Source organism: Lontra canadensis, unplaced genomic scaffold (assembly GCF_010015895.1).
Source record: "Lontra canadensis isolate GAN:19392208 unplaced genomic scaffold, GSC_riverotter_1.0 scaffold26, whole genome shotgun sequence".
NCBI classification, from domain to species: Eukaryota; Metazoa; Chordata; class Mammalia; order Carnivora; family Mustelidae; genus Lontra; species Lontra canadensis.
The window spans coordinates 6,774,772-6,802,641 of NW_022631020.1; the positions used below are offsets into that span (position 1 = coordinate 6,774,772).

Below are 27,870 nucleotides of genomic sequence, written 5' to 3' on the forward strand. Positions count from 1 at the left end.
CGTAGGGTAGCTCTATTTTCAACTTTTTGAGGGACCTCCATGCTCTTTTCCAGAGTGGTTGCACAAGCTTGCAATCCCACCAACAGGGTAGGAGGGTTCCCCTTTCTCTGCATCCTCACCAGCATCTGTCATTTCCTGACTTGTTAATTTTAGCCATTCTGACTGGCATGAGGTATCTCATTGTGGTTTTAATCTGTACGTCCCTGATGCCGAGTGATGTGGAGCACTTTTTCATGTACATTCTAGCTCTTAAATTCCTATATCTGAACACATTTTTTAGTTTCTTTTGTATTATATTCCATTGCAGGTGAGGTGTGTACAAATCCAGTTGTGTAAAACATAAGATACATATTTGCAATAATGTCTCTCCCTCTGTCTGCATCTCCTTCTGATTCTTTCTGATTGTTCTCCCTCTATTTCCTTCATCCTTATTATCTCTAAAATGTATGTACACACTTACAGTCCTTTAAGTCCCCTTAAGTTCAGAACAAAAGACCTTTCATACCTATAACCGATGCCAACATGAAGTCCATTATTCCATTTTTCCCATATTACATATTGAAGATTTACTTTTTGTGATAATGTGGAAGTAAATTGGTATAAGTTATATCAATTTCAATCATTTATTGAAATAGTTACTTTTAGTATCCCATGGCCATGTCTTATAACATGAGAGATCCACCTCCCCTGGTACCAACTTTTTTTTTTTTTTGAAGGTTTCTTTTAAATTTTAAATTTAAATACGTATTTACCCTAAAGATAGAAACATAGTGATCCGAAGGGGCATGTACACCCAAATGCTTATAAAAGCAATGTCTACAATAGCCAAACTATGGAAAGAACCTAGATGTCCATCAACAGATGAATAAATAAAGAAGATGTGTTATATATACACAATGGAATACTATGCAGCCATCAAAAGAAATGAAATCTTGCCATTTGCAATGACATGGATGGAACTAGAGGGTATTATGCTGAGTGAAATAAGTCAATCAGAGAAAGACAACTGTCATATGATCTCCCTGATATGAGGAAGTGGAGATGCAACGTCGGGGGCTTGGGGGGGTAGGAAATGAATAAATGCAACAAGATGGGATCGGGAGGGAGACAAACCATAATAGACTCTTAATGTCACAAAACCAACTGAGGGGGGCCAGGGGGAGGGGGCTGGGGGGTGGGGTTATGGGCATTGGGGAGGGTATGTGCTATGGTGAGTGCTGTGAAATGTGTAAACCTGGCGATTCACAGACCTGTACCCCTGAGGCTAATAATACATTATATGTTTATAAAAAAATTTTAAAAATTTTAAAAAAGAAAAAAAAAAGAAGTAAAGTTGGTCTAATGATCTCGGCGAATCAGGTCTTGGACTCTTGGCAGTCACTGACGTGAATAGGGGAGCAAAGGATAGTGAGACTGATGCAGGCAATCAGAAAACTGATGACACGGAGTTTGTGGAGTGTTGTGGCAGTTGACACCATCTGGAGAGGCTGGCCACATCACCGGTGGCAGTTGGCAGGATACTGATTTACTAGAGCAATGGGCAATTGCAAGTTTTAGAAGAAAATGTATACTCTCACTTTAGGCAAATCACTCACTTATAAGCTCTGTCCATATTATGACATTGGCCAAATGGACACACTAATTCAGCTAAGCTGAGTTTGGAAAAAAAAAAAATCTCTAAATGTGGGATATCTTTCTCTTAACTCTAAAGGATCATTAAGGCAAACAAAAACTAGAACTAGGATTAGAAAAGAGTCTGCCAAATCTCTAAATTCTTACTTGAAGGAGTTTATAACTAGTTAGGAAAGTAGAATTTCCCAGGATGAAACAAACTGATAAATAAATTAACTTCAATACAATATAAACAATGTCTCAAGAGCGCATATAAGTTTGTGTCAAAAGAATGTTATAAGCAATAAGTTGCATAGGAGCCCAGAGAAAAATTGCTGGGAAGCAGGGGCCCCAGGGAAGCTTTTAGACAGACCTTGAATCATTGGAGAGAAAAAAATGAGAGGAATCCTACCTTGAGGGTATAGGGATGGGATAGAAGTCTACATGGGATATTAACTTGGTTTTCCTAAACAAAACCTGATTCAACTACCTTTTGCAATATGGTCTCTGGGGCTTTTATGATCATTGGGCTGTATGACATTTTCAATTCCTTGAGTTAGAGAGTCTGCTGGTCTACAAACTACAGGGCTCTGCCACCAAAGAGAAGAAGGCCTGCCAGCCAGTACCCTATTGGGGTACTGAACACCACAAGGAAGGACAAAAAGCAACTCACAATCTTGTTTAAGAAGAGGTGACATTGAAAGTCCAAGTCATATCTCCAGAGCCACAAAATCAAAACTTGGTTATCTCCTTTATCAAAGGGGTAGTAAAAATCCCAAGTCCTCAAAGTAAATATATTAAATGTAATAATTACATAAAAATAGAAAGAAACATAAAGCAATATGACCGTATATTCCTTCACTTTTTTAAAGCTGAAAATGTTTGCAGATGCTTTAGAAATGGCATCAACTAGACGTTTGAAATGTTCAAATAAAGTCTATCCTACTTTCATCAGGTCTCCAACGTTTCTTCTCTTCCTCAGCACTGGGATTTCCATCACCCCACAATGGGCTTTCAATTAGCTTGGATGGATGCAGAAGGTCCTTGCTGACTTTCTTTCCCGCATCCTCCCAGATTAACCCTGCCCTCCCTGCTTCCAGGTTAATCTTCCTAAAGCACAGTTCCAATCAGACTCCTCTGATAGAAAACCTTCTGTGCTCCCATCTATTTCTTATTGAAAACAAATGAAAGCACACACATCATGTGAATTTGCAGTGTGAACCTCAGCTTCTCTGGGCATCTCATTTTAAACACTATGTGCTTCAGCTGAACAGGTTACCCTGTACTTTTCCATCTGTAACTTCCTTACATTTTAGCTTATCTAAATGTTACCACCTTTCAAGGTTCACTGAAAATATCACCTGTGAAATTAAATCACCCTTGATCTCTCAGTTTGAGGTTATTTGCCAACCTGGCAGACATGCTTTGTACATCTCAATAAGGTCTGTCCCTGCAGTGGTTTAGAGTTGAGCAGAGGAAGTGTTTTGCTTTGCTGTGTTTTCCATTGTTCCTAATAGAGGTCGATGCCTCCCTCTGCCCCCAGAACAAAGCTAATATACATTTATGCAAATGGCTTAATATGTTTCTTCTCAGCTATCTCATCTGTTGGAAACAGTCAAATGACAAACCCAGGGACAATTTAAATACCCCCTTTCACAGAGTACTCAAAGTATACCATTGTGTCTTCTTGTTTATTACGGTGAGATGTTGTGAGCTTTCTGTCTTTCTTATTTTTCCTAACTATTGAAATTCTTATACTATTCTTATATTTCGTAACTATGATCATGAACATTCTGTGGAATATTCATGCGTCAGAAAATTCCATTGTCAGGAAATTGTTAGAAAGGTACTTAAAGGGTGCCTGGGTGGCTCAGTTAGTTAAGTGGCTGCCTTTGGCTCATGTCATGATCCTAGGGTCATGGGATTGAGCCCCACATCAGGTTCTCTGCTCGGCAGGAACCCTGCTTCTCCCTCTCCCACTCCCCCTGCTTTTGTTCCCTCTCTCACTGTGTTTCTCTCTGTCAAACAAATAAAATCTTAAAAAAAAAAAAGGAAGGTACTTAAAAGAGGCACTGCTAATGGGGAATATAATTTCAACATATTTAATAGACAAATTCTTATTATTCAGAATAGCTAAAAAATGCAAACAACTCAACCAAAAAACATGAATGGACAAAGGATAAGAATACATAAGTCATACACCACACACACACACACACACACACACACACACACACACAGATACAAATGGCAAAAAACATGGAAACCCATCAAACTGAGTATTTACCTGTGAAATTATATATATGATTTTCATCCACCCAAATGTCTGACATTTCAAAGACTGAGGGCCTCAAGTATTGGCAAAGGTATGGGAAAGAAAGATGATCTCTTCCATTGCTAACATAAGTTAAACATTCATATCTGCTATTGGCAGGGGCGGTCTGGCTATTTTTATTACGTTTTGAAGTGTCTGCTTCCTACCAGCAATTCTACCTAATTATATCTCACCCAAAGAAACAACTACACACTGAAGAAGGTGGCATGCACAAGGATCCCTTATTCTTAATAAAGAAAAATTAGAAATTAAGGTCCATCATTTTTTATGACTGCATAATCACAGTATATTGTATTTGAAATACTATGTAATAGTTAAGAGGAAAATATCCAGACACATTATGAGAAAAAAAAAATTGAAAAATGACAGAGTAAAATGGCATTTATGGTATTTAAATTAAAAGGCCACATATTTCTGGAGCTTCCGGATGGTGAGGTTGGTTAGGTGTCTGGCTCTTGCTTTTGGCTCAGGTCGTGATCTCAGGGTCATGAGACTGAGCCCCACTTTGGGCTCTGCACTCAGTGGGGAGTCCTGCTTGAGATTCTCTTCCTCTGCCCCTCCCCCACTCATGCATGCTCTCATCTTTTTCTCTCTCCCTAAAATAAATAACTCTTAAAATAAAACACTATATATTTCCACTGCCACATTTATTTATGCATATAAATGAATTTTAAAGGTCTGGAAGAACACATACCAATTCCTAATCGTGGGCACCTCCAGAGAAAGGAAGGCAAATTGACTGAGGCCTAACCTTCTATAACATTCTTCTCTACTTTACAAACATACAATCAGATATACACACATTTCATTCCCTCTCTTTTTATGGCGGGGGGGGGAGTCTGATTTTACCAAGTTAGAACTATACCGTATACAACTCCGCAAACTTTTGGTCACTGGGACGTCATCTATTTAATGAACATACCCAGCAGTCAACAGCTATATACAAATGTCAGATTTATGCTTTCTAATTTATGTATGTGTGCATAGAGACATACACACATCCATACATACTTACATAATATGTCACAATGGGATCATATCACAATGCTGGGTTCTATTTTTTTTTTTAATGCCTTAGTTTCTCTCCCATTATTTCACTTGCTTCTCTAACTCTCTCTCCCTAGCATGGCCACTCACATCTTTCCCTTCCTAGATAATCAAATGCAGCAAATCATTAGGCATCCATCTCTATTGTTTCTCCACATTCATGTACTCATGTACTTTGTAGAGAAATGCATTCACATTTATATATATGTGTGTGTCTATAAAGATAGCATCCATAAAAACCACAGGCTTTATAAAAATAGAATCATATTATATATGCTTCTATTAATTTCACTTTCTCCATTATATAATATCACATGAAAATCCTTTCGGAGCAATGGATAGAACTCAAATTCACTATCTATGATGCTTACATTATTCTCTCTGGTGCATCTGTGTTCTAATTTATTCAAGAGTCTCTCATTGTTGGATATTTGTTTCCAGGGCTATGGTTTAAAGGCTGGTGCATATATGAACATCTTTGTACAATGTCTTTGAATAGTACTATGGATTTTATTTCAATTTAATACAATCTCAAGAAATTAGACTATCAGTCAACATCTACAAAAGAACTCCAGGGGAGCTGAGGATGGAGGGAAATTGCTTGTGGGAGAAAAGAACTGAAAGATGCTTGGCAGTCGGACATACAGAACATAGTCTTGACAGTCATATTAAAGAAACTGAAGGGTTTTAAATCCTAAAAAAAATGAGGTTTCAGCTGAATTTTTCAAATGTTATTCTGGTGGCCCTACAGACGGGATGGGCAGTGGGGGTAAACTGAGTGAGATCAGATTAATAAGGACACACCTCTCTGCAATTATTCAGGCAAGATAATGGCTGGTTCTATGAACAAGAGATTCAGACACATCTGAAGTGCTATTAGGATGTGCAATCAACAAGAATCAGGACCAGAAATTGGTGGGGGCAAAGAAGATGTCAAAGATGTTTCCTAGGTATCTAGGTGAATGTCCTGAGCCGGAGGATACCAAAGACTCATCAGCTTTGGACAACAACATCAATGGTAAGTTCAGTTCTGGATTTGTAGGTTGTGAACAGTCTTTGAGACATTCTGAGAAATAGCACATGCAGAAAACTGCATATGGATGCATGGTGCTCAGAGATTGTCTTGGATATATATAAATTAAGTGGTAATTTAATCTGAGGAATCAATTTCTAGCAGGCTGATGGAATAAGCATCCCCCCCCAAAGCAACTCTAGGGAAGCACTTTTTATTTTCTCAGAAAACTGAACTCGTCAGTGGTAGAGCAGGTGAGATTAAAGGAAAAGATAAAAGTCATTACTGTTACCCACACTCATTTTTATTCTAGGATCTGTGGAAAACATGAAAAGAGGGAAAGCTGAGAGGAAGATATAGGTACTACCATCACTGGGCCACTACCAGTTATCAAGGCGTTAAAGGAGGGAGTGCTCCCTTCCTTATTTCAAGTTTCATAAATGCAAAATTACTTTCAGTTATTTTACTTCAAAAATGCCTTTTGCTGGTAGATTAAAATAAATGCATGTGTTTTATTTACTTGCACTTTTCCAGCTCTGAATCTTAATTCAATCTCTTCTTCTTACCAATCTTCATATTACCAAGGGGCGGTTTAGTAAATTTGAAAAAAAAAGAAGAGTATCTTTGCTATCTCTGAACAGGAAAAAACTTGTTCTGCATAAAATACATCCAGAGGGGTGTCTGGTTGGCTCAGCTGGTTAAGCATCTGACTCTTGGTTTCAGTTCAGGTCATGATCTCAGGGTCATGATCTCAGGGGTGTGAGACTAAGCTTGACAGAGTGGAGCCTGCTTGAGATTTTCAGCCCCTCCCTATCCTTCCCCACTCTACTCCTCCCTCTGCTCTCTCCAACACACTCTCTCAAATAAATAAATAAAATCTTAAAAAAATACATTAGGAAATACCTGCTACTTCTTTGTTCTAAAGCTTGTTGGCTGATGGCCAGTGTGAGGAAAAACCAGCAGCAACGTGATGTAAAATGATTCTACATATTATCTTCTGGGCTGGGAACCAGAGGCGGAACTTTGTATATCCCAGCATAGAAGTAAGCGTGGAAATAAGGACCCTCTATCAAGGACACTGATGACTGCAATGTGCATTTTAATAAATCATATTGTTTGTTGATCAACAAGTGATGAAAATATCATATTCTAATCAGTGTTACATATTATGAACTTATAATACATTTATGAAGCATTTCTATTTTCATCCATGTTATTGAGGAAACACCAATCTGCCCAAATAACATACATTGTTAAGCAGGTGATTTTACATTGCTTTTCGTGTATGATCCGATCTAGGGAATTCATCCTAATGGTCCTTGTGAATATTATAATTCTCAATTTATACAGCTAAGAAATTGAATATAAATAGTGTAAAGTTAGAAGAATAACACACAGGCAGAGCTATTTGTCTCTGATATGTTTTCTCTCATCTCTCTGTGGGCATAGACCACTTTTAGAAGGTCAAAGAGAATGTTTAGCCTTCTCTTTTCACACTGCTAAACCTGGGAAAATACAATTCAATCAAGTTCGCATGGAGTTTTCAAAGGAAATCCGTTTCTGGGCTGTTTTCTCAGAGCCCATGGTAAATTTTTGGGTGACTGACCCTTTCGTGATGTGAGGTAATCCCTCTGAGGATGATGGCTGCCAACAGTACAACTTGAAACTTGAAACTTCCTGGCCAGATGCCAGGCTACATTGCCTTCAGCTTTCCCCAAAAGTAATTTGCTTGTGGCTGAAGCCCCAAATAAATCAGGAAACATATCTCTGAGCAGCATTTTCCAAAGTGTTTTTAGTAGGAGATCCATAACATATGCAGGCAAATACGGGGTCTTGGTAAAATAATATATTGAATATGCTTTATTTAAAATAGTTAATGGTTATTTTTAAGTAGCAGGATTTATCAGCGCCTTTGACACACTAATCTGCATAGAAATAACCTGCAATACTGTAGGAAATGAATATTGCATGCAGCTTTTCCCCAAACTTAAGATCATGCAACATTTTATCAAAGAACATCTACTACTAACATCTAAAAAGAACACTAGTAAATGACAGAAAACAATTTTTAAGACTTCCTTAGATGAATCATGAGGATTCTGCAAACCAGAGGTAGGTGTCTAGAACCTATAAGGCTTCTGGGCTGAAAGTCTACCTCAGTCCTAACCCAGACCCCAAGCAGCTCTGGCTACCAACATACCACACTAGTATGAGATATAGGAAGCCCAAGTACCTGATGTTTGCCTTCCTGGATGAGAACTGGAAGGTGGAAGGCATGGTGTAGGACAACTCCCAGAATTACGTAGAGTAGATCATATGCACTTCTATCAAGATTTGTTTTTAAATGTTTATTATTTTTGCTTTGTCTTTACTTCCAGTAACCTAATTTGACAAATGGGATTTTTTGACTGGGCTTAAGATAAATGCAGATATAATATTGATAATGCCAGTCTATTTATCTACATAAAAATTTAAATAGAAGCATTTTGTGCACTCATTAAAAGAATCATAGATTATTGTAATTGTCTTGCTGTGCTCTCATGGGAGGTATGAAATGCTAGTAATTTAAGATTCAATGAAAAATTGTAAATGCCTAAAATTGAATCTAATTCGAGGCATTAATCAAGAAGTTTCTACAATGGAGCATGGAGGTCATTTCAGCTCAAAAAATACTGCCAGACACTCTAATAGGCACAAGGGAGAAAGAGATGAAAAAGATCCAGGGAATTCTCTGGACAAGTTTCTGGGTTTGTCAGTAATTCATAGTAGAAGAATATGCAACTCCACATGGGACAACAGCATGGGTGTCGTTCTTTAATCTGGAACGCAAATATGAGGGAGGGCAGGTGAGGAGAAGGGGAATGAGACCGATGAGTGAAAAGGAGTGGTATCCCTACGCAGAAGGCCTTCTACACCATGCTAAGGAGTTGGAATTTTTTTCATGGAGACACAAAGAAGGCAAAGGTGGCACAGAGAGATCAATATGGAAACGATTCCAAGAGTCCACGCAATGCAGGAGAAAGGTGAGATCTACTGTTGACCAACAGATATTCACTGAGGAATGCATATGTCCTCCAAAACTTAGACTCTAGAGATACTGTGATGAACACAGCAGACAGTCTCTGCCCTCTTGGCACTTACAATCAATATAAAAGAAAAATTAAATAACAACATGTGCCCAAAATGCTATAAAAGAAAAGTTATGGTGTCCCTAATACATTACAGAGTTGCTCAACTTTTTCTACAAAGGCCCAGGGAAGCTTCCCAGAGTTAGTAGCAAAGGTAAGACCAAAATAGACAACTGTCATATGATCTCCCTGATATGAGGAAGTAGAGATGCAATGTGGGGGGTTTGGGGGGTAGGAAAAGAATAAATGAAACAAGATGGGATCGGGAGGGAGACAAACCATAAGAGACTCTTAATCTCACAAAACAAACTGAGGGTTGCCAGGGGGCAGGGGGTAGGGAGAGGGTAGGTGGGGTTATGGACATTGGGAAGGGTATGTGCTATGGTGAGTGTTGTGAAGTGTGTAAACCTGGCATTCACAGACTTGTACCCCTGGGGCTAATAATACACTATATGTTTATAAAAAAAATAAAAATAAAAATATTTTAAAAAAAGTAAGACCAAAATGAGGAGCAACATTAGCATTAGCTAGATAAAGGTGTTAGGGTGGCGAGTGGGGCATGGTTGGCAGGAAAGGAGCCCACTTTCAGGAAAACATAAATGACAAGTGTATCAAGAGGATTGTATGCTATAGGAAACAAGAGAACTCTAGCCAAGCTAGAGCAAAGGATTCGTAAGAGTGGTGGGAGATGAGGATAAAGTGGGAGGCTCTACATGTAGGGCAGATGAGCAAGGCACTGAAGACAGTATGAACCCTTTCGGATTTTATTCTAAGGTCAACAGGAAGCCACTAAAGGATTTTTTTTTAAATTTCTTTTCAGCGTAACAGTATTCTTTGTTTTTGCACCACACCCAGTGCTCCATGCAATCCGTGCCCTCCCTGATACCCACCATCTGGTTCCCCCAACCTCCCACCCCCCGCCCCTTCAAAACCCTCAGATTGTTGGGATTTTAAGCATAATCTATTTTATAGTCTGTTAAGATTATTTTGACTTTCTGTGCGGAGAATAGACTAGAATACCGCTACAGGGCTCTGGAAAAGTGAGTCTACTGTCAGCTCCAACAGAGCAGCTGGCTGTCCAGCTGGTGTACACAGCCCGTGTCCAGCAATGCCTGGTACACTGCAAACACTCCACGTGTATTTGTTGGAGGTTTGAATAAATGAATGAGATTATCTCTCTTCATTTTTACTCTGGCCCCAAAACTTCTCCAATGAGAAAAGCACTTTTTCAAGGTCAGAAAGTTTACTATCTGCAAAGAAAACATCACCTTTAATATATGGGAGAGACTTATTTCACTGAAGGACCTTGAAGCATTAAATGATAAAATGTCTCCAAAAACATTTTTAGTGTGTCATTTGGATGACAAATGAATAGACGCATTGTCCCTCTGAGTTCCCAAAGCCTCCACAAGCATATGCCAACAAAAAGAACAAACCTATAAATGGAAATCATTCCCTGGAATATGCTGGTTTTCCTTTTGTAGGAGCCAATTTTCAAAATTATACATTATAACTTTTTTATAACAGCTTTATTGTTATACAATTGATGTACCATAAAAGTCACCCTTTTGAAATGTGCAGTTCAGTGAATTTCACTATGTTGACAGAGATATGCAACCATCATTGTTATATAATTTTCCAGTATTTTTATCACTTTCCCCTGCAAAAACAGTCTTATGCACATTTGCAGTAATTCTTCATTCCCCCCATCACCCCAGCTCCCAGGAACCACTAATCTACTTTCTGTCTCAATGGATTTGCTATTCTAGACTTTTCATAAGATCAACATCATGTGATATGTGGTCTTTTGTGACTAACTTCTTTCACATAAGATAATCTTTTCAAGGTTCAATCGCATTGTACCATGCAACAGTACTTCATTCTTATTTTATTGTAGAAAAATATTCCATTGTAAGGTTATATGACATTTTACTTATCCATTCAGCAACTGATAAACATTTAGGTCATTTCCACTTTTTGGCTATTATAAACAAAGCTGCCACAGTTGTCTATATATGCTTTTAGAAACATATGTATTCAGTTCTCTTGGGTACACCTTAGCCTAGAATGGCTAGGTCATGCGCTCACTCTACATTTAACTATATGAGGAGCTGCCAAACTTTTCCAACGTTGCTGCACTAGCTTACAATCTCTCCAGCAAAGCACGAGTGTCCAGATTTATTCACGGCTTCATCAACACTTGTTATTGTTTGATTTGTCTTGGTTTTTTCTTTTTCAAATTTTAATTCAAATTCTAATTAGTTCTTTAAAATATTGTATTTATTTATTTGACAGACAGAGATCACAAGTAGGCAGAGATGCAGACAGAGAGAGAGGAGGAAGCAGGATCCCCGCTGAACAGGGAGCCCAATGCGGGACTCAATCCCAGGATCCTGGGATCATGACCTGAGCTGAAGGCAGAGGCTTTAAGCCACTGAGCCACCCAGGCACCCCTAAATTCTAATTAGTTAACATGTAGTGTAGTATCGGTTTCAGGAACAGAAGACGATGACCCATCACTTACATACAACACACAGGGCTCATAACAAGGGCCCTCCTTAATACCCATCCCCCATTTAACCCATTCCCCCCACCCACCGCCTCTCAGGAAACCCTCAGTGTGTTCTCTATCTTTATGAGTCTCTTATGGTTTATTTCCCTCTCTTTTTATCATCCTCCAATATGTTCATCGGTTTTGTTTCTTAAATTTGACATGAGTGAAATCATATGGTTATTTGTCTTTCTCGGACATATTTTGCTTAGCATAATACACTTTAGCTCTATCCATGTAATAATTAGAGCATGAAATGGCATGAATTACCATGAAATGGCAAGATTTAATTCTTCTTGATGGCTGAGTAATATTCCATTGTATATATACAGTATATCTTCTTTATTCATTCATCAGTTGATGGACATTGGGCCCTTTCCACAGTTTGGCTGTTGTTGATAATGCTGCTATAAACATCGGGGGGCATGTACTCTTTCAAATCTGTATTTTTATATCCTTTGTGTAAATACCTAGTAGTGCAATTGATGGAAAATAGAGTGGTTCTATTTCTCACTTTTGAAGGAACCACCATACTATTCTCCAGAGTGGCTGTACCAGTCTGCATTCCCACCAACAGTGTAATGCACTGTTGGCATCCTTGCCAACATCTATCATTTCCTGTGTTGTTAATCAATACATGTTATTATTGACTGTTTATATTATAGCCACCCTAGGAGGTGCGTGAAGTGGTATCTCATTGTCTCATTGTGGTTTGATGTGAATGTTCTTAATGACTAATGATGTAGAACATATTTTATGAGCCACATTTATTTTACTAGCCACATTTATACTTCCCTTGGAGAATGTCTAAACCCTTTGCCTATTTTTATCAGGTTATTTTTATTAATGTGTTGTCTAATTGTATTAATTAGTACCTTTATGTAAACACTAGCTCGGCAAGTATAATATATGATAGGGATGTCTTACTTGTGAATTTAAAGCACATGCTTCTAGTAATCCCATTATGTTCTTGGAATACACAATAGTTCTAACATTTTTTCTATTTCTATTACGCTTTATTTTTAATTTGTATATTTATTTATATTTTGCTCAGATATTAATTTATTATTATATGTATATTGATGCTCGGGCACATTTCTAACAGATAGTGATCATGAATTACATCCTTCATTTATGTAAATTATCCTTTTTCATTTCTCATTTGTTTGATTTTTTCTTTTTTGTTTTCTGTTTTCATTGTTGTCCTGTATTCCTCTTCTGGAAATACCCTCTCCAACTCTGTCCTGACATGTTTCTGTGAGCTGATCCCATTCATGGTTCCACAATGGGAAAATGACCCAAAGGTGGCCAGTCAAGAAACCAGTAGATGCCTCAGGGAAAGGAAGAGCCCCAAAACCAGAGTGATAAGCAAGAACATAGGAAATTCTGAGAAATAAGTCATTTTTTTTTCCTTGCTAAACTAGAAGGTGATGACCCTAGAAGTTTTATGGCTTACCTCATTACCATCTGGAGAAAGCCTGCCTGAGAAACAAACCAACACAGATAAGTTTCATTGAGAAGTAGACAAGAATCCCAATAATGTTTATGAGGAACTGGATCAAATCAGACCCTCAGTTATCTGCAGCAACTGGGCCTTTTGGTTATACGGCCCTAATAGCCACCCCTTTCCTCTGGAAGTATTAAATGAATTTGAGTTTCTGGCACTTCCTACCTACCAAAAACAATGTTACCCATTATAAGAAATAATGTCTGTAGTGCCTTTTTTTTTTTCTCAATGCATTAAAGTATCATTTTCAAAAAGATAAAATGTATGCCTCTAAAACGAATATATAAAGAGCTATTGTGAAAGACTTGTTCAATTCCTTAATGAGGGAATAAGAAGAGCAATAAAGCTGCTTGAAAGAGATTAGCATTATAGTCAGTGGGAAAAAAAAGAACACTGGGCTATTAGTCTAATGTTAGAATAATAATAAATAAAATTAATATTTTTCAGATAAATAAAACAATAACTTTGCAGGGTTTTTTCTCACTCAGATAAAAATAACTTGTAATTCAACAGGACAAAAATTATTTTTAATGTATTAATCATCTGCAAATTAACATGTAGCTTTACAGAGCACAGTATGGCCTTTACAGTGAGTAAAACAGTAACTAAAAACAACAACAACAAAAAACATATACCTTGTGATAACTCAGGTGCTCTCTCCTATTAAATCATCAAAAGAGTACAGCATAATTTTTTGCCTTCTCACTTTTTGGATAACTTTCAAAAATATTACTACTTCATTGAGAGAAATTATAACCACATACCATTTGGCAATACAGGAGATTATTATTAGAGTCCTTCTCTGTCTGCTTGGATAAAGATTTCCTACCCTAGATCAGACCCAGAGGTAGGTCACCTTGATGCGCATTAGTCCTCGCCCAATGGCGAGATCCAGCATCAAACACCTACTGTTGATTGATGGACTAAAGTGGGATCTTCTTCAAATCAGACTGTCCATATCATACAGGCAAACACAGCTCAAAGGTCACTGAAGAATTTAGGATACATCTTAACACTGACCCTCTTATACCCACCACACACCGGTGCTGGCTTTCTATGTCTATCCCTTTTCCCATTGCCCTTGGGTGGTTTTGCAACAGTGGCAGCAGTAGCCACAACAGTGTCTCATCTGCTTGTTCTAGTCTCCAAACAAACACAGAATGCCTGAAAATGGAAGAAGGAACCAGGAAGCTTCAGCTTTAAAGATTGGGAGATTCTCCTTGTCTCAAAAGACAGCTGCTGAAGGGTCAGATATCAGCCTCCAGCTCCTCTGGTCCATAAAGGCCCTAAGGGCACAGTCCTAGGAGAAAAATGGGAGTGGAGCCAAAGACCCCATGGCTAGACTGCACATTTTTGAAATGTGAAGACTTTGAAAAGTCCTCTTAGGTCTTCCTTAGTTGTTAAATGTGGAAATAGAGAAGTGAGTGGAGAGCCTACCCAGAGCCTATCAGACTGCATCTCCCATCCTTCCCAATACACATTCATGGCCAGTGAGAAACATACCAAGGAGAGCACTGACAGAGTCTTTCCTGATCATCATCAGCTGGAGTAGGTCTTCAAAGGCACAAAATGAAAAGCTTACGGAAGAAGGGGCCAGGTATACGGAAGAATAATTACTGATGTGGAAAGACATTTCTCTGTTAAGTTCTTGGCACAGTCCAGGAAGACCCCAGGTGGCCAGAGCCGCTGAGTATCTGACTTGGCCTACAGAGCCTATTCCATATCCCCTGGCCGTGTGATATGACTGCTGACTTTGTGGGTGAAGAGGTGGCCAGGGGTGGCCGGCACTGTTTTCTTGTCAATTCTACCACCTCCACTGAGTTCTGCCCTCGTTTTTAGGCACCAGGGACATTCTGAGAAGAACTGTGTAGTCTGCTGTGGCCACAGAGTCATGGCAACGTGAGGTGACCCATCAATGGCCTTGGGGTGCAGAGAAGTTCCACTGATGGTCATAATACTCTGTGTAATGTTGCTCCATGACCAGCAGTGGGGGGCCCAACAGCCCAGGGATTACTGTGAGAAGTGGTATAGTTTTATAGTCAGAATGGGATTTTTTCGGTGTCTAAAACCCTCTGTTACTACAAGGAGAAACAAAGAACTGACCACAAGAATGTCTGTCCCTCTGGAGTAAAAATAACGAATGGTTTGAGAATTCGGGCCACTTAGTAAGAGAGTTTGGAGAATTTGAATTAACTATACCAGAAGCAAGCTTTAAAACTTCCTTAAGACATAGTAAACGTGAAGATGATGAATAAATAGCTAGAAAGCTACCACTCTTTACTTGAGCTTAAACCAGGTACTTACAGGAAGCATGGAAAAGAGAAAAATCTATATGTTTACAAGTTCAGATGATGGCTGACATTATAAACAAAGTTAACTCCTTAGAAGAAGCGTCAAAGCAAATAACAAAACTGCAACTAAAACAGCCCTCAAAATCCAGCCAAACAATGAAGAAAAGCTTCAGACAGCATTAATGAAGACTTTGAAGGTAAATTCTAATCTTCAGAGAAGGATAAAGTTCCTTTCATAAGAACCTCAAAAATGGAAGCATAGAGTGGACAAATTTACTAAAAAGAAAAAATAATCTCATAAAACTCTGTCCACAGAGTGAGTCCTCAATAAGAAAGAATCAGATCAACCCTCTAGGTGAACACTTGCTACAGATGAATAGTTGGGCTGCTGTTCTTGGGGAAGAGAGCAGAGATTGTGCAAGCATTATATTGGATATAAGGAAGGCACTGAAAAATGGAGGCTTCTCCATTGGTGAAGCCAAAGGACTGCTGATTTATATGACTACCAATTTACAAACTTTCAAAGAAGAAGAGAAAGTAAATGTACACCAAGTAACTGCAGAAGCTAGAATTCTCAATGCAAAAATCATTTAAAGTCATGTGAAAAATCTCCAACCAAGAAAGCTTTGTTGCATTCAGAAAACACCCAAGTAGAAAGGGAGAGATGAAAATTGCAGCAGGAATATCATATGCTTCTTGAACTTGATCAAGAATAGGAAACCAAGTTTTATGCATGAAGCTTCCAATTTAGAGAGAATTTACTCCATTTAAGGTAGAAGGGAATCACTCCAAACCAGCTAAAAATATCAGTGATGCATCTGCACAGCCACACACTTAGAAAATTCAATTAAAAATACTTCAGAAAAATTAAAAAGAATCCCTGGGTATTATTAAAACCTTCAGGCGCAGGAGACAAAAGCTCATGTTACTGAGATAAGAACTCTGTTTGCTCAGAGAAAAAACAATAACTTAACAAAGCAAATACATCACACAAAAATTGAATGAGGAAGAAATAAAGGTTCTGAAAACTGTCCTTCCATTGTTCATTAAAAAAAAAAATGCATTTGGCAGAGGCTTAAGACCAAAGGGCAGGACTCTTCCAGATGGCAGATCCCTGAGGAAGGAGAAGCACTTGGCTGTGATAGGGAGGGAATCAAAAGATCCATGCCCAGTATCCACCAGTTGTCAACCCCCAGGCTTGATCCAGTCTGGCCAACTCCATCCTGAGTCAGCAAGTTTTCCAGAAGAGCCAGACAGAGCTGTGTAGTTGAAACAGTGATCCTAACAAGAAAGCCTAAAAAGAAGAATTGAGTAAAACAGGAGTGAATAGTCTGGAAAGATATCAGGAAAGCAGGCAAAATAACAGCCTTCAAATATCCAAAGTTTAAGATGGCCAAGACTAAGTCCCTGTCTTCAGAGCATTACAGTCTAGAGTACCATGCATGGCAACTGAGGACACAACTATTCATTCACCATAAGGATGAATTTTCAAACAACTAGAAATAATCTACAAACATGATAGGCCATTGTTCCAGGAGATCTTTGCCCAGATTTTCCTTTATAGATCTCTAGATCTTCACAAGACATTTAATAATTATTCCTCTCTTAGGAAATTAAATAGAAATAAACCATCATGGTTTTCAGTATTTATTCTCAAATAATTCATATTATAATCTTTCTCAGAAAGATAACATCCCAAATCAGTCATGCCACATTTTCAAAGTCTTAGGAAATATCTATCTTTAAATTATGCAAGCTTCTTATCTAATGTGTTCCTTTAAAAAAAAAAATAGGCTTACCTCATATGAGGTGCTGGCCCTCACTACTGAAAATCATTTCAAGCTCTGGAGACATTCTCAAAGGACCAAACTGGACCTCCCTTTCCCCCATGACCTATAAGTGCAGGGGGAAAATCTCCAAAAGATGAAGGCTTTAGATCTAATCATGCATGTGAGGAAAATTAACAGCAGAGGCTGACCATGTTACAGAAATATCTTGATATATTACATTTATTTGAGCAGAAAATCACTGGACAATAGAACCTTTGATTTACCTCTAGTCAGAAAATTTTTGCCTCATTCCACAGTTGAAAAGAGCTCAATGATTCCAGCCCTGAGAGGAGAACCCACTAATTATGGCTACATACTCCTGCCGCCATTCTGCAAAGGCAAGTTTCCTCTCACTACTAGTGTGCAGAAATAAGCAGGTGACAACATTCTGAAGTGACTTCTGTATGAGACGATGACTTGGACTGAATGGTCTCTCATGATCTAATGAATCTTCTTTTTATGAGCTTATAGGTTTTTCTACTTTGGGTTGGCCCACTTAGATTGGATTCGCTCTGAGATCTCCTTTACCCTAGAAACTTGTATCTTTCCCCTTCATTTGTGACTAGTTGATGTCTTCTGATTGTCCCTTGTCTCGTGTGGAGCTCGTTCTTTGCAGAACATGTCCAGTGGAAGAATCTACTAATAACATCAGCCTTCCACATAAATTAAATTAAAAAAAATCAGGCACAGATTAAAATGATAGCTTAAGTATATTATGAGTATGTTTTCAATGAAGTTTCACCTAGCTACCCAAAAAACTGATCCATAGGTTGTTAATTTACAACTTTTGGTCATGGTCTTTTATTCTGTGGCAGCCAAATACAAAAACATACATGAATAAAATCTTGTTTAAAAAAAAAAAAAAGTTTACTTCAGACATAATTCCTTCTTGGCTTTTTGTTTCTTGTGGAACTGTTGAAGGTTGTCCCTGAGAGGATGTGACTGCCAGGTGACATGCAAGCTGGACAGAGGTAATTGGAGGCTCCAAACCTCGCCCTACCCATGTCCTTGGAATGTACATTCCTCCTACCATTCCCACACTGGAAACCATTTCAGGGATGCAGCCTTTGGAGAGTAATGTGTTGTCTCAACCTTATTTGTCCTATAATCTCTATTATACAAAATCGTATAACACAGTGATTTTTAGGAAACTGTATGCCACATTATAGAAAATTAGTGCCTTGCCAGAAATCATCCAGGTTACTATTTTAATTTTCCTTTTCAATTTATATAGAAGAATACCACTAAGATACTTAAAAACACATGATTAATTTATTAAGGTTTCATTTTTAGATGCAGATAAATGTGAGTGTATAGATAGGAAGTGATGAGCTATAGTTATCTCAACAACAGAGTTTAATTAGAGTGCACTAGTGTGTACAATTCACCTTAAACTCAATTTTGATAGGTATTAAAATTGAAGTGAATAGCTATTCTAAAGTAATTTGAATGCAACCAGCTGAATCTCTACTAATAGTGCATAGGTAAGAGATGTGAAAAACTGATTATCTATTTAAAAATACAAATTAGGACTTTTACTGTTGGAAATTATGTTTCTAAACCCATTACAGACTTAAAAAAAAAAAAAAAAAGCTTTTTGTGGTAGTAATTCCCAAGATAGCAACAGAGGAGGCTCCTGAATTTCCCTCCTCCCACAGAGGCACCAAATGAACAAACCATACAACTACACTACAGAAATTTCCTCTGAAAGAAATCCAGAAACTAGCTGAACACATTGGGGAATGAGAAAACACCTATCCTGAAATGGGCAAGCAGGACTGAGACACACACACTTGCCATAAATCCCATCCTCAGCAAAGCACCATTCAGTCTGGAGAGCAACCCCAAATCCCAGTTGTGAAAACAGAGCATATCAAAATTTATGAGATCCAGCAAAAGCAGTGCTGGCTGGGAAGTTTATAGTGATGAACATCTATGGTAAAGGGGGAAAAACTCACAAATAAACAACCTAACTTTACATCCTTAGCGAGGGGGAAAAATAGAACTAAGCCCAAAGTTGCCAGAAGAAAAGACATAACAAAGATCAAGGCAGAAATAAATGAAATTGGAAACTAGAAAAACAATAGAAAAGATCAATGAAATTAAGAGCTGGTCTTTGAAAAGATAAAAAAATAGCTAGACTAAGAAAAAAATGGGGAAGTCTCAAATAATAAAATTATAAGTCAAAGAAGAAACATTACAACGGACATCACAGAAATATAAAGAATCATAAGAGACTGCTAAGACCAACTTTATGTCAACACAGTGGATAACCCAGAATAAATGGATAAATTCCTGGAAGCACAGAACCTACCAAAACTAAATCATGAAAAGAAATAAAAATCTGAACAGACCAATAATGAGTAAGAAGATTAAATCAGTAATAAAAATAAAACAAAACAAAACAAAAACACCTCTCAACAAAGAAAAGCCCAGGACCAAATTTCACTGGTGAATTCTACCAAATATTTAAATAAAAATGTGATGTTGTCAATTGTATGTCAATAAAGCAGGAAAAAAATTTTGCTTCTGAAATTGTATAGAATCAATGCTCTGCTGAATTTCTTAGTAACATCTGTTCCATTTAGAAGATGTTGAAATGCTGAAATTAACACAGGTCCTGGGTTCTTTGAGTAAGGTAAAATATTAAATTATATTAATAAATAATATGCTAAATACAATGAATAGCAAAACAACCAAGTTTTTATTTACAAAATAAATAAATGATTTCCTAATAAGGAATCATTCAATCATTAAGTAATCTATTAATTATTAATTAATAGCCATTAATATTAAAACACATTATGGAGTCGCATAATGTTTTCTAAAAATTCTAGGGTTTTTTCTCATTCAAGAAGAATCTTGACAATTATTTCCTTACATTAAATGATTAAAAAAAATTTTAACTCTACACCACGTTAGGAAGGGCGTGTTTGCTTTGGGAGCATTTAGAACATCAGAGAAACCAACAAAGTATCCATAAATAATGCAATGAGATGATAATTAGTAGGATTCAAACATTCACCATGTACAAGACGCTCATCTAAGTGTGAAAGCTCATTTTATTCTAACAAGAACTCCATGGTGTAGGTATTATTGTAGGTAGGTATTTCACCAAAGCAGAGAAAGATCAGTAATCAAATGCTCAAACTCACAGCTAGTAAGTGTACAGCAGATGTGAAATCCAGTCCGACAGTAGAGCCCATGCTTTTAGTATCTACACTTTGCTGACTCTCTGTTAGTGTTTTATTAAATTAAGCATTGCCTTAAGCCCCAGAATAATTATAAAATGAAAATACTCTATTGTAAATTAGATTCTGTTTCTCTAATGGCTTATTAAATAGAAGATACTTATGATTTTTTCAGGAAAGAACATTTTTCTTTCCAGTTGAAATTCATCCAAAGGAAACATGATACAGCAGATACCTCTATGGATTTCTTAAAGTGAAAATATGTATTTACTGAGGACTTGACTTGGAAGTCCTAGATCTCAGAGATTGCTTTGGGAATGTGAGAAAGTCATTATGTTCTGGCTCTCCAGTAATTTATTTTGAGTTTGTTAAATTCGTTGATGTGTGAACTGGTTATCGAAGCTTGATAAACAGCTTATAAATCACTTTGAAGTTGGCAGAAATAAATATTAATGAGTCAATTTTCAAGGAATTTACAGTCAGTATCTCCTTCTGCTGCTGCCATAAGTTTTAAACAGAATCTCAGTTGTTTCATTTAGAAAAGAATCTACAACGTATTAGTAATGATGGGTATTTCTCAAGATAGTCATAGGACGATTGATTTAGCAAATCAAATGATTTGCCTAAAAGAAAAGAATGTTCTTTATAAATCCACCACAGAGTTTCATATGACAGAAATCTTGTTTAAAACTTATTTATAGGGGCGCCTGGGTGGCTCAGTGGGTTAAGCCTCCAACTTTTGGTTTGGGCTCAGGTCATGATACAGGATGGTGAGATCAAACCCCAAACTGGGCTCCACACTCAGCCGGGAGTCTGCTGGAGAGTCTCTCTCTCCCTCCCTCTCTCTGCCTCTCCCCCCTGCTCACCCACGCTTTCTCTCTAAAATAAGTAAATAGAATATTTTAAAAATAAATAAAAACAAAACTTATTTATAAAACACAAGTACAATGGTGATTCTAATCCTTTGAGATACTAAAGCAACCTGCTTCCCTGAGATTTGCTCAGGGCCAGCCTTAGAATAGGGAAAGAAAAAAGCATTTCTAGGACCAGTGTCGACCCATGTCAGAGCCTTACTGACATTATCCCACGTGAGCCATTTCTACCTTCTCCACACAAGATCAAACAGAATCAAAGGGTGTTAGTAGCTTTCCCAGGCCACATGACAAATGACTAGCAAACGCAGGATTTGAAAAACATGTTTATCTAAGTATGAACCTCTGTTAGTGTTTGAAATAGAAAAAACATTATTTTCTATGTGATAGATTTTAAGGAAACAGGCCCTCCACTTCTTGAAAATACATAATAAAAAGGCATTAAAACCTATTTACTTAGAGATATTAGAGAACTCTAACCTTACAAGTTTGCATAGCATGCCAGAAATTAATAATCAAATCGAGGCTTGATTTCAGAGCTCTTGTGCCTGTCCTCCCTTCTGCAGATAGTCGATATCGTAGTATTCATATTTGTTTCCTGGATCTTACTTCTTGTAACTAAGAAATACTTGAAGCCTTCAATGTCTTTTATACCTCATTTTGAGTTGGTGTATTATATTCCTCCCAGACGTTCTGGTGCTAATTTGATCTCCAGAAAGGAACGAGCTTGCAGAAAGATTCCAACCACTGTATATGGTTGGGAATCTCATTCACTGTTTAAGGACACCCAGCTGACTAAATTGGGAAGCAGGAGTTGATATCCAGCTCACTCTTTACCCACCAAGCCATACAAGGGTGTGGCATGCACCTAAAGAGGGCACCATGTCTAATCTGGTTAAGGTTACCTTATAGGCTCACTTGAGCCCTGCAAAGACCCTGAAAGTTAGGGAAAAAGGTGAGGAGATAATTGCACATAAATATTTTCAGATCCAAAATCTACCAGAAATTAAAGAAACTGACCTATAAGGCTAATGATTAGGATGTTTATTAATTCAGTAAATTAGTACTGGGGGGCGGGGAGATGTCTTCTCTCAGCACCAAGGACTATAATTTTGTCTTAGGAGGAATGATGGAGGGTAAACACCAGCAACAGGTCCTATTTCATTATATGGGATATGAGAATGTTACTCAGGAGCCTGTGAATATGTAAGAAAATGATTCTACAGAAGGTGGGAGAAATAGAAAATTCCTGCTCCCTTTTACTCCATGATTTTGTTTCAAACACTTTCTAAAGTCTTCTTGGAATAAAACACCATGATGTTGCATATGGCACATTTTGAAAAATCATTACACCATCACTGTGACAGATTCTGAAGAGTCTCTGAAGAAACACTTCCGAACATTAAGCTGTCAAGTCTTCATTTAATGAATATATCATTAGCATTTTCTATTTGAATGCTGAACACCTTGGAAATGCTAACAATAACGACTCAATTTTTTGAGCAACAGGCACCATACTAGGTAGTTCACATACATATTGTCTATCTTCCCAAAAAAGAATACTCCAAAAGTTACGTGTTACTCTTCTCTCTCTCTTTTTTTTTAATCAATGAGGAGACGGGCTCAAAGAATCTAAAGCATCTGGGAATTCCTGGCAGAGGGCAGATTCGAATCCTTGCTGGTCCTGATTTTAAACCTGGAGTCCTCTCTCCCTCACTGAACTAACCCTAGGAGAAGGCTTCTACTTCAAGGAAAAAGTGGAACGTAGCTAACCAAACTTCTACTGTAAGATATAGAAAATATACCTTGACTCAAATATGGCAATCCATGCATTCTCCTACTCTTTCCTGAGGCCCTAACTTGTTTAGCTGTCATCATTTTCAAGTTCATAAATGGTGTGCTTATAAAGCAATGGAACTTTATATATGGGGCTAATGCCTGAGTTCTAAGCCATGGGTCAGGAGATGTGGTGTGACTGCTTACCTGTTCCGATAACTTCTGTCCATCGAGGTGAGCTTGTGTCACAGCATCATTAACAAGCACGTGGAAGTTCAGGAGCACATGTTCAATGTCGTATGTTCCATGCATGGCATCTGAGAGCTCCTCCAGTGACCGGATGTAGGCATGCCAGTGCGGATTCAGCTCTGCCGTGTGTGCCAAGCAGCCTCTCACGACGTTGAGGCAGTACCCCATGCAAGGCTTGCTGAGAGTCAGGCCCTGGCAGAGAGGACAGTACTGCATCCTCAGCAGGGCCCTGCTGCACTCTTTGGAGACATGCAGATGGTCTGTGGTATTGATGACTTCAATGCCCAGATTCAGCGCCTGCAGAAACGTGCGGCTGGGCAGCAGCGATCTGCCCATCTGCCCCATTACTCTTTGGGGAATATTACCAAAGGGACTAACATCCCGGCGGGCCATCCGGAGGCATTCCGAATATTCCAGGGAACTGTCCGACACGCCAGGGTTAATGAGGTGATTGTAGACGAGAGGAAAAAGACTGTCAAAGAACCGGTTTACAAACTCTTCGGGATTAACATCCGCACCAAATAAATAGAGCCCCACGTCAGTGAACAGCTCCTGAACGGAAGCTGCAGCCTCTAGGGCCATGTTCCTATAGGTGTTGCAGAAGAGAATGCTGGTGTAGTTCTCTGCTTGCCTGATGAGAGTTTCGAGGGTTTCTGTGACAAAAGCAGAGGTAAAACAGGAAAAGGATTAGTATGCATGTTAAAACTGTGCATCTGTCTGCTCCAGACAGTAAATGAGCTTAATGCATCCTACCCAATGCACTAAGGATCCAAATGGGAGTGTTCCGCCAACTAAACCCACATTAGCCTTCCCAGGATAACGGCTGGTCAACAGTGGGCATTACACACACCACACAAATATTTTAAGATGCATTTCCCAGAGTCAAACATCTTTGCAAAGTATAGAAATAAAAAAGAAGTTACGATACAGTGGTTCCCTACTTACTCTGTTCCACAGTCAACCGTAATCCACCAATGATGGAAGGAACAGTGTCACTGAGAAGATAATTTCCAGCCGTGGGTTCATGGTTGATAAAAGACTGTCATTAGATGTTTGACTAACACCTACTTTATTTTACACATTTTCTTTTTTCCTTTTTTTTTTTTTTTTTTCAGAATGAAAGCTAGTAGATTATACACCAGTTATTGCACAGAGAAGCTCAATGCCCATAGGGAAGACTGATAATCCTCAGGACCCCCCTAGCATGGTCAAATTAAAAAGAAAGTAAAATAGTTCATGGTTAAACAATGCCTTGACTGGCAAACCCTGTTTGAGTTGTATTAGTCCAGGACAATAACTCTGTGAGCATCTTCTGAACTGTGTTCTGTTGTTCTTATTACCTTATCACCCAAAAACTACCGTGCGGCATTTTATTTTCTCACTTAGGGAACTGATGCTTCCCAATCAATTTCTCCATAGAAATAACAAAGCATAATTTTTCTACAAATTAAGGAAGGCTGTAGTAATCGGCAAGCAAAAGTTGTATTTCAAAATGATAGCTTTAAGCAGCAGTTGAATACCTTGGATATTCTAGTAATTACATTTTATATTTAGCCTAATTATAATAAATAATGATGCTGGACTGTTATCAATACATAATTAATTGTAAAATACACTCAATAAAATTATCTCCCATAACCCCGGTCTCATCGTTATTTTTAATTGGGTTGTAAAAGACCACACAATAATTCACTAATCAGACAATTGAATATATTATAAAAGGAGATGCGACGACAGTAGAATAAAACGAAATAATAAAAGGCAGAAGTGCAAGGCGAGCTACGAATAATGTGGAACTGTGTCAAGAATATGCCGTAGTGTCCTAAAAACAGATACACAGCAACACCACCAAACCAAACCAAACCAAACCAAACCCCTTTATGAAAAGTGCGGACAGATGAAATACAGTATTGTGTATTCTGATTCTATGCTGAGACCATTAAATGTTGGGTTTCAAGCTTTGGTGTGATATATCAAGGTGCCTGCTCCAGACAAAACGATTGTTTCTCCCCTAAAATTAATCTGCTGAAATCTAATCTCCAATATGACGGCACTTGGGAGTGAGGCCTTCGGGAGGTCACTTGGTCATAAGGGTGAAGCCCTCGTGAATGGGATTAGCGCCTCCACAAAAGAGGCTCTGGAAAGCTCCTTTGTCCCTTCTGCTATGTGAGGACACAGTGACATGACCATCCAGGAACCAGGAAGGAGGTTCTCGCCAGACAATGAATCTGCCAGCAAAAGGATCTTGGACTTCCCAGCCTCCAGAACTATGAGAAATAAATGTTCTCTCATTTATATAGGGCATCCCGTATTCTGTGACAGCAGTCTGAACCAAAGAAGGGCATCTAGCTTATTATCAAAGGCAACAGCTTTTATTATTTTTTTTTTTTAGTTTTTAAAAAATATTTTATTTATTTATTCAAGAGAAGTAGAGGAGGAAGCACGCTCATCCCAGAACAGGAAGCCTGATGTGGGACTTGATCCCAGGATCATGATCCCTGGGATCACGATCTAAGCCAATGACAGATGCTTAACCGACTGAGCCATCCAGGCATCCCCAAAACAATGGCTTTTAAAGGTGGCTGTGACTCTGTTGCAACACAGAGCACTAAGGAAGCAGGACACCTGTCATCTCTGCATCTCCAGTGCCCACTTGAATGTAAGCTATCTACTATACACTCAGTAAAAATGTGAGTAAAGGAGGGATCAAGTGAGATTAGCTGCTCTGCCAAGTGGACTTACCCGATGGCCCAGTCAGGGTGAGGAAAATTCAGCCTGCCAGGTCTCTGCAGTGGTATTTGCAACCCAGCGGGTCTGTTTTGGTTCCCGAGTCTGCATTTAACCACCAGCCTCCATGATTCCTTCAACCTAGACAGGTTTTGAAAAACTGCACTTGCAGATAACCTATGACAGGTTCTGCCTGCGTTCATAGAGCAGCTCCACAAGCATTCCAGCCAACAGTCTGACCCCACAATTGCCGTCTCAGCCACTACACTCTGCTTTCAGAGACCCGCAAGAGTGAGTGTGAAAAGTGAATTAAACCTGTGGTCTGAACTAAAATAAAACTGCTAAGCTTGTATCATGCTCATTAATAGAGGCTCATGTCGCTCCGCAAACTGTGTGTGGCCAAGAATTATGAGGTAGGTTGCAAATGAGATTATTTGCCAATGATGGTTAAATAGCAATGTTTGCAATTTCTTTTAAGATCAAATGAGGATAGATTTAAAGATACCAATACCACAGGCACACTTACATACCTTCCACCATTTTTTCTAAGGTGCGTGCTGTAGACGTGACTGTGACTGATACCCTCCAAAGATTCTCAGTGCAATGAAGGTTGAGTGCTACCCCAAGAAATACAGATGTTCCCTCTGATTTCTGCCAATTCTAAGTGATGTTCAAACACAATTTTTTAAAGTAAAAAATAAAATTTTCCTTTATAAATTCTAGTCCCAGTAATTCAGAACTAATAATGAGTAAGGAATATATAGAATTTATATTTTCAGCTGCTATAACAAGTAGGTTTTGCAAATTAATTTATTCTGTGAAAGCAATATTGAAAAAAGATATAAAAGTGTTTAAAACCATTACTTTAATTTTATTTCAGACTAGTTTTCCTTTGACCTTTTAAACAAAATAACTGCAAAATGTAAAAAATGTTAGGAATCCTGTTAGAGCAACATTTTAAAACTTGTCTCTAATGCTGTAAAAATTAAAATATTAGTTTTCATGACTATGTATTATTTTTGCTAACCTTTGAATAAGAGATGACATGTGTTCAAATATCAACATTCTGATTATTTCCTGAACATCTAAACACAAAATCCTTTTGTTTTTAAAGATTTTATTTATTTATTTGACAGAGAGAGATCACAAGTAGTCAGAGAGGCAGGCAGAGAGAAAGGGGGAAGCAGGCTCCCCACCGAGCAAAGAGCCCAATGCGGGGCTCGATCCCAGGACCCTGGGATCATGACCTGAGCTGAAGGCAGAGGCTTAACCCACTGAGCCACCCAGGTGCCCCACAAAATGTCTTTTTAAAATGGACTCTTTTGCAGCAGTTTCTCAGTATGCTATCAACTCATCGCAATATAAAGATTTGTCTTTCAATCTGTGTTAAATCTGATATTGACACATTCCAGTTAATTGGATTAACCTAAACATATGCTAGTATTTCTGAATGTGTTTATTTGTGATCCCAAACATTTCTCAACTCCGATGATGAGAACAGCAAATAATTGTTCTTTATACATTTGAATCTTTAATGATGAGGGATAAACATACTTTTGTGAATTTTTGATCCTAATATAAAATGTTAATATATAAACATTTACAACAGAAACTGAACAATCTAGAGGCCAGTCCACCGGGTAATTTTATTTATTTTTTTTTTTTTAAGAAAATATGGTGGGGCGCCTGGGTGGCTCAGTGGGTTAAGCCTCTGCCTTCAGCTCAAGTCATGATCTCAGGGTCC

General features: G+C 38.2%; 1 protein-coding gene across 1 annotated transcript in view; it reads right to left on the bottom strand.

The window, feature by feature from the left end:
• GPC5 (glypican 5) overlaps positions 1-24,048 on the bottom strand; it is a 1,102,001-nt gene extending 1,077,953 nt beyond the window's left edge. Inside the window, exon 1 of the mRNA XM_032864162.1 lies at positions 23,358-24,048. Within this exon, the coding sequence (XP_032720053.1) occupies positions 23,358-23,981 (624 nt within the window). The 5' untranslated portion in view covers positions 23,982-24,048. The remainder of the gene's footprint in view (positions 1-23,357) is intronic.
• Positions 24,049-27,870: the final 3,822 nt, after the last annotated feature.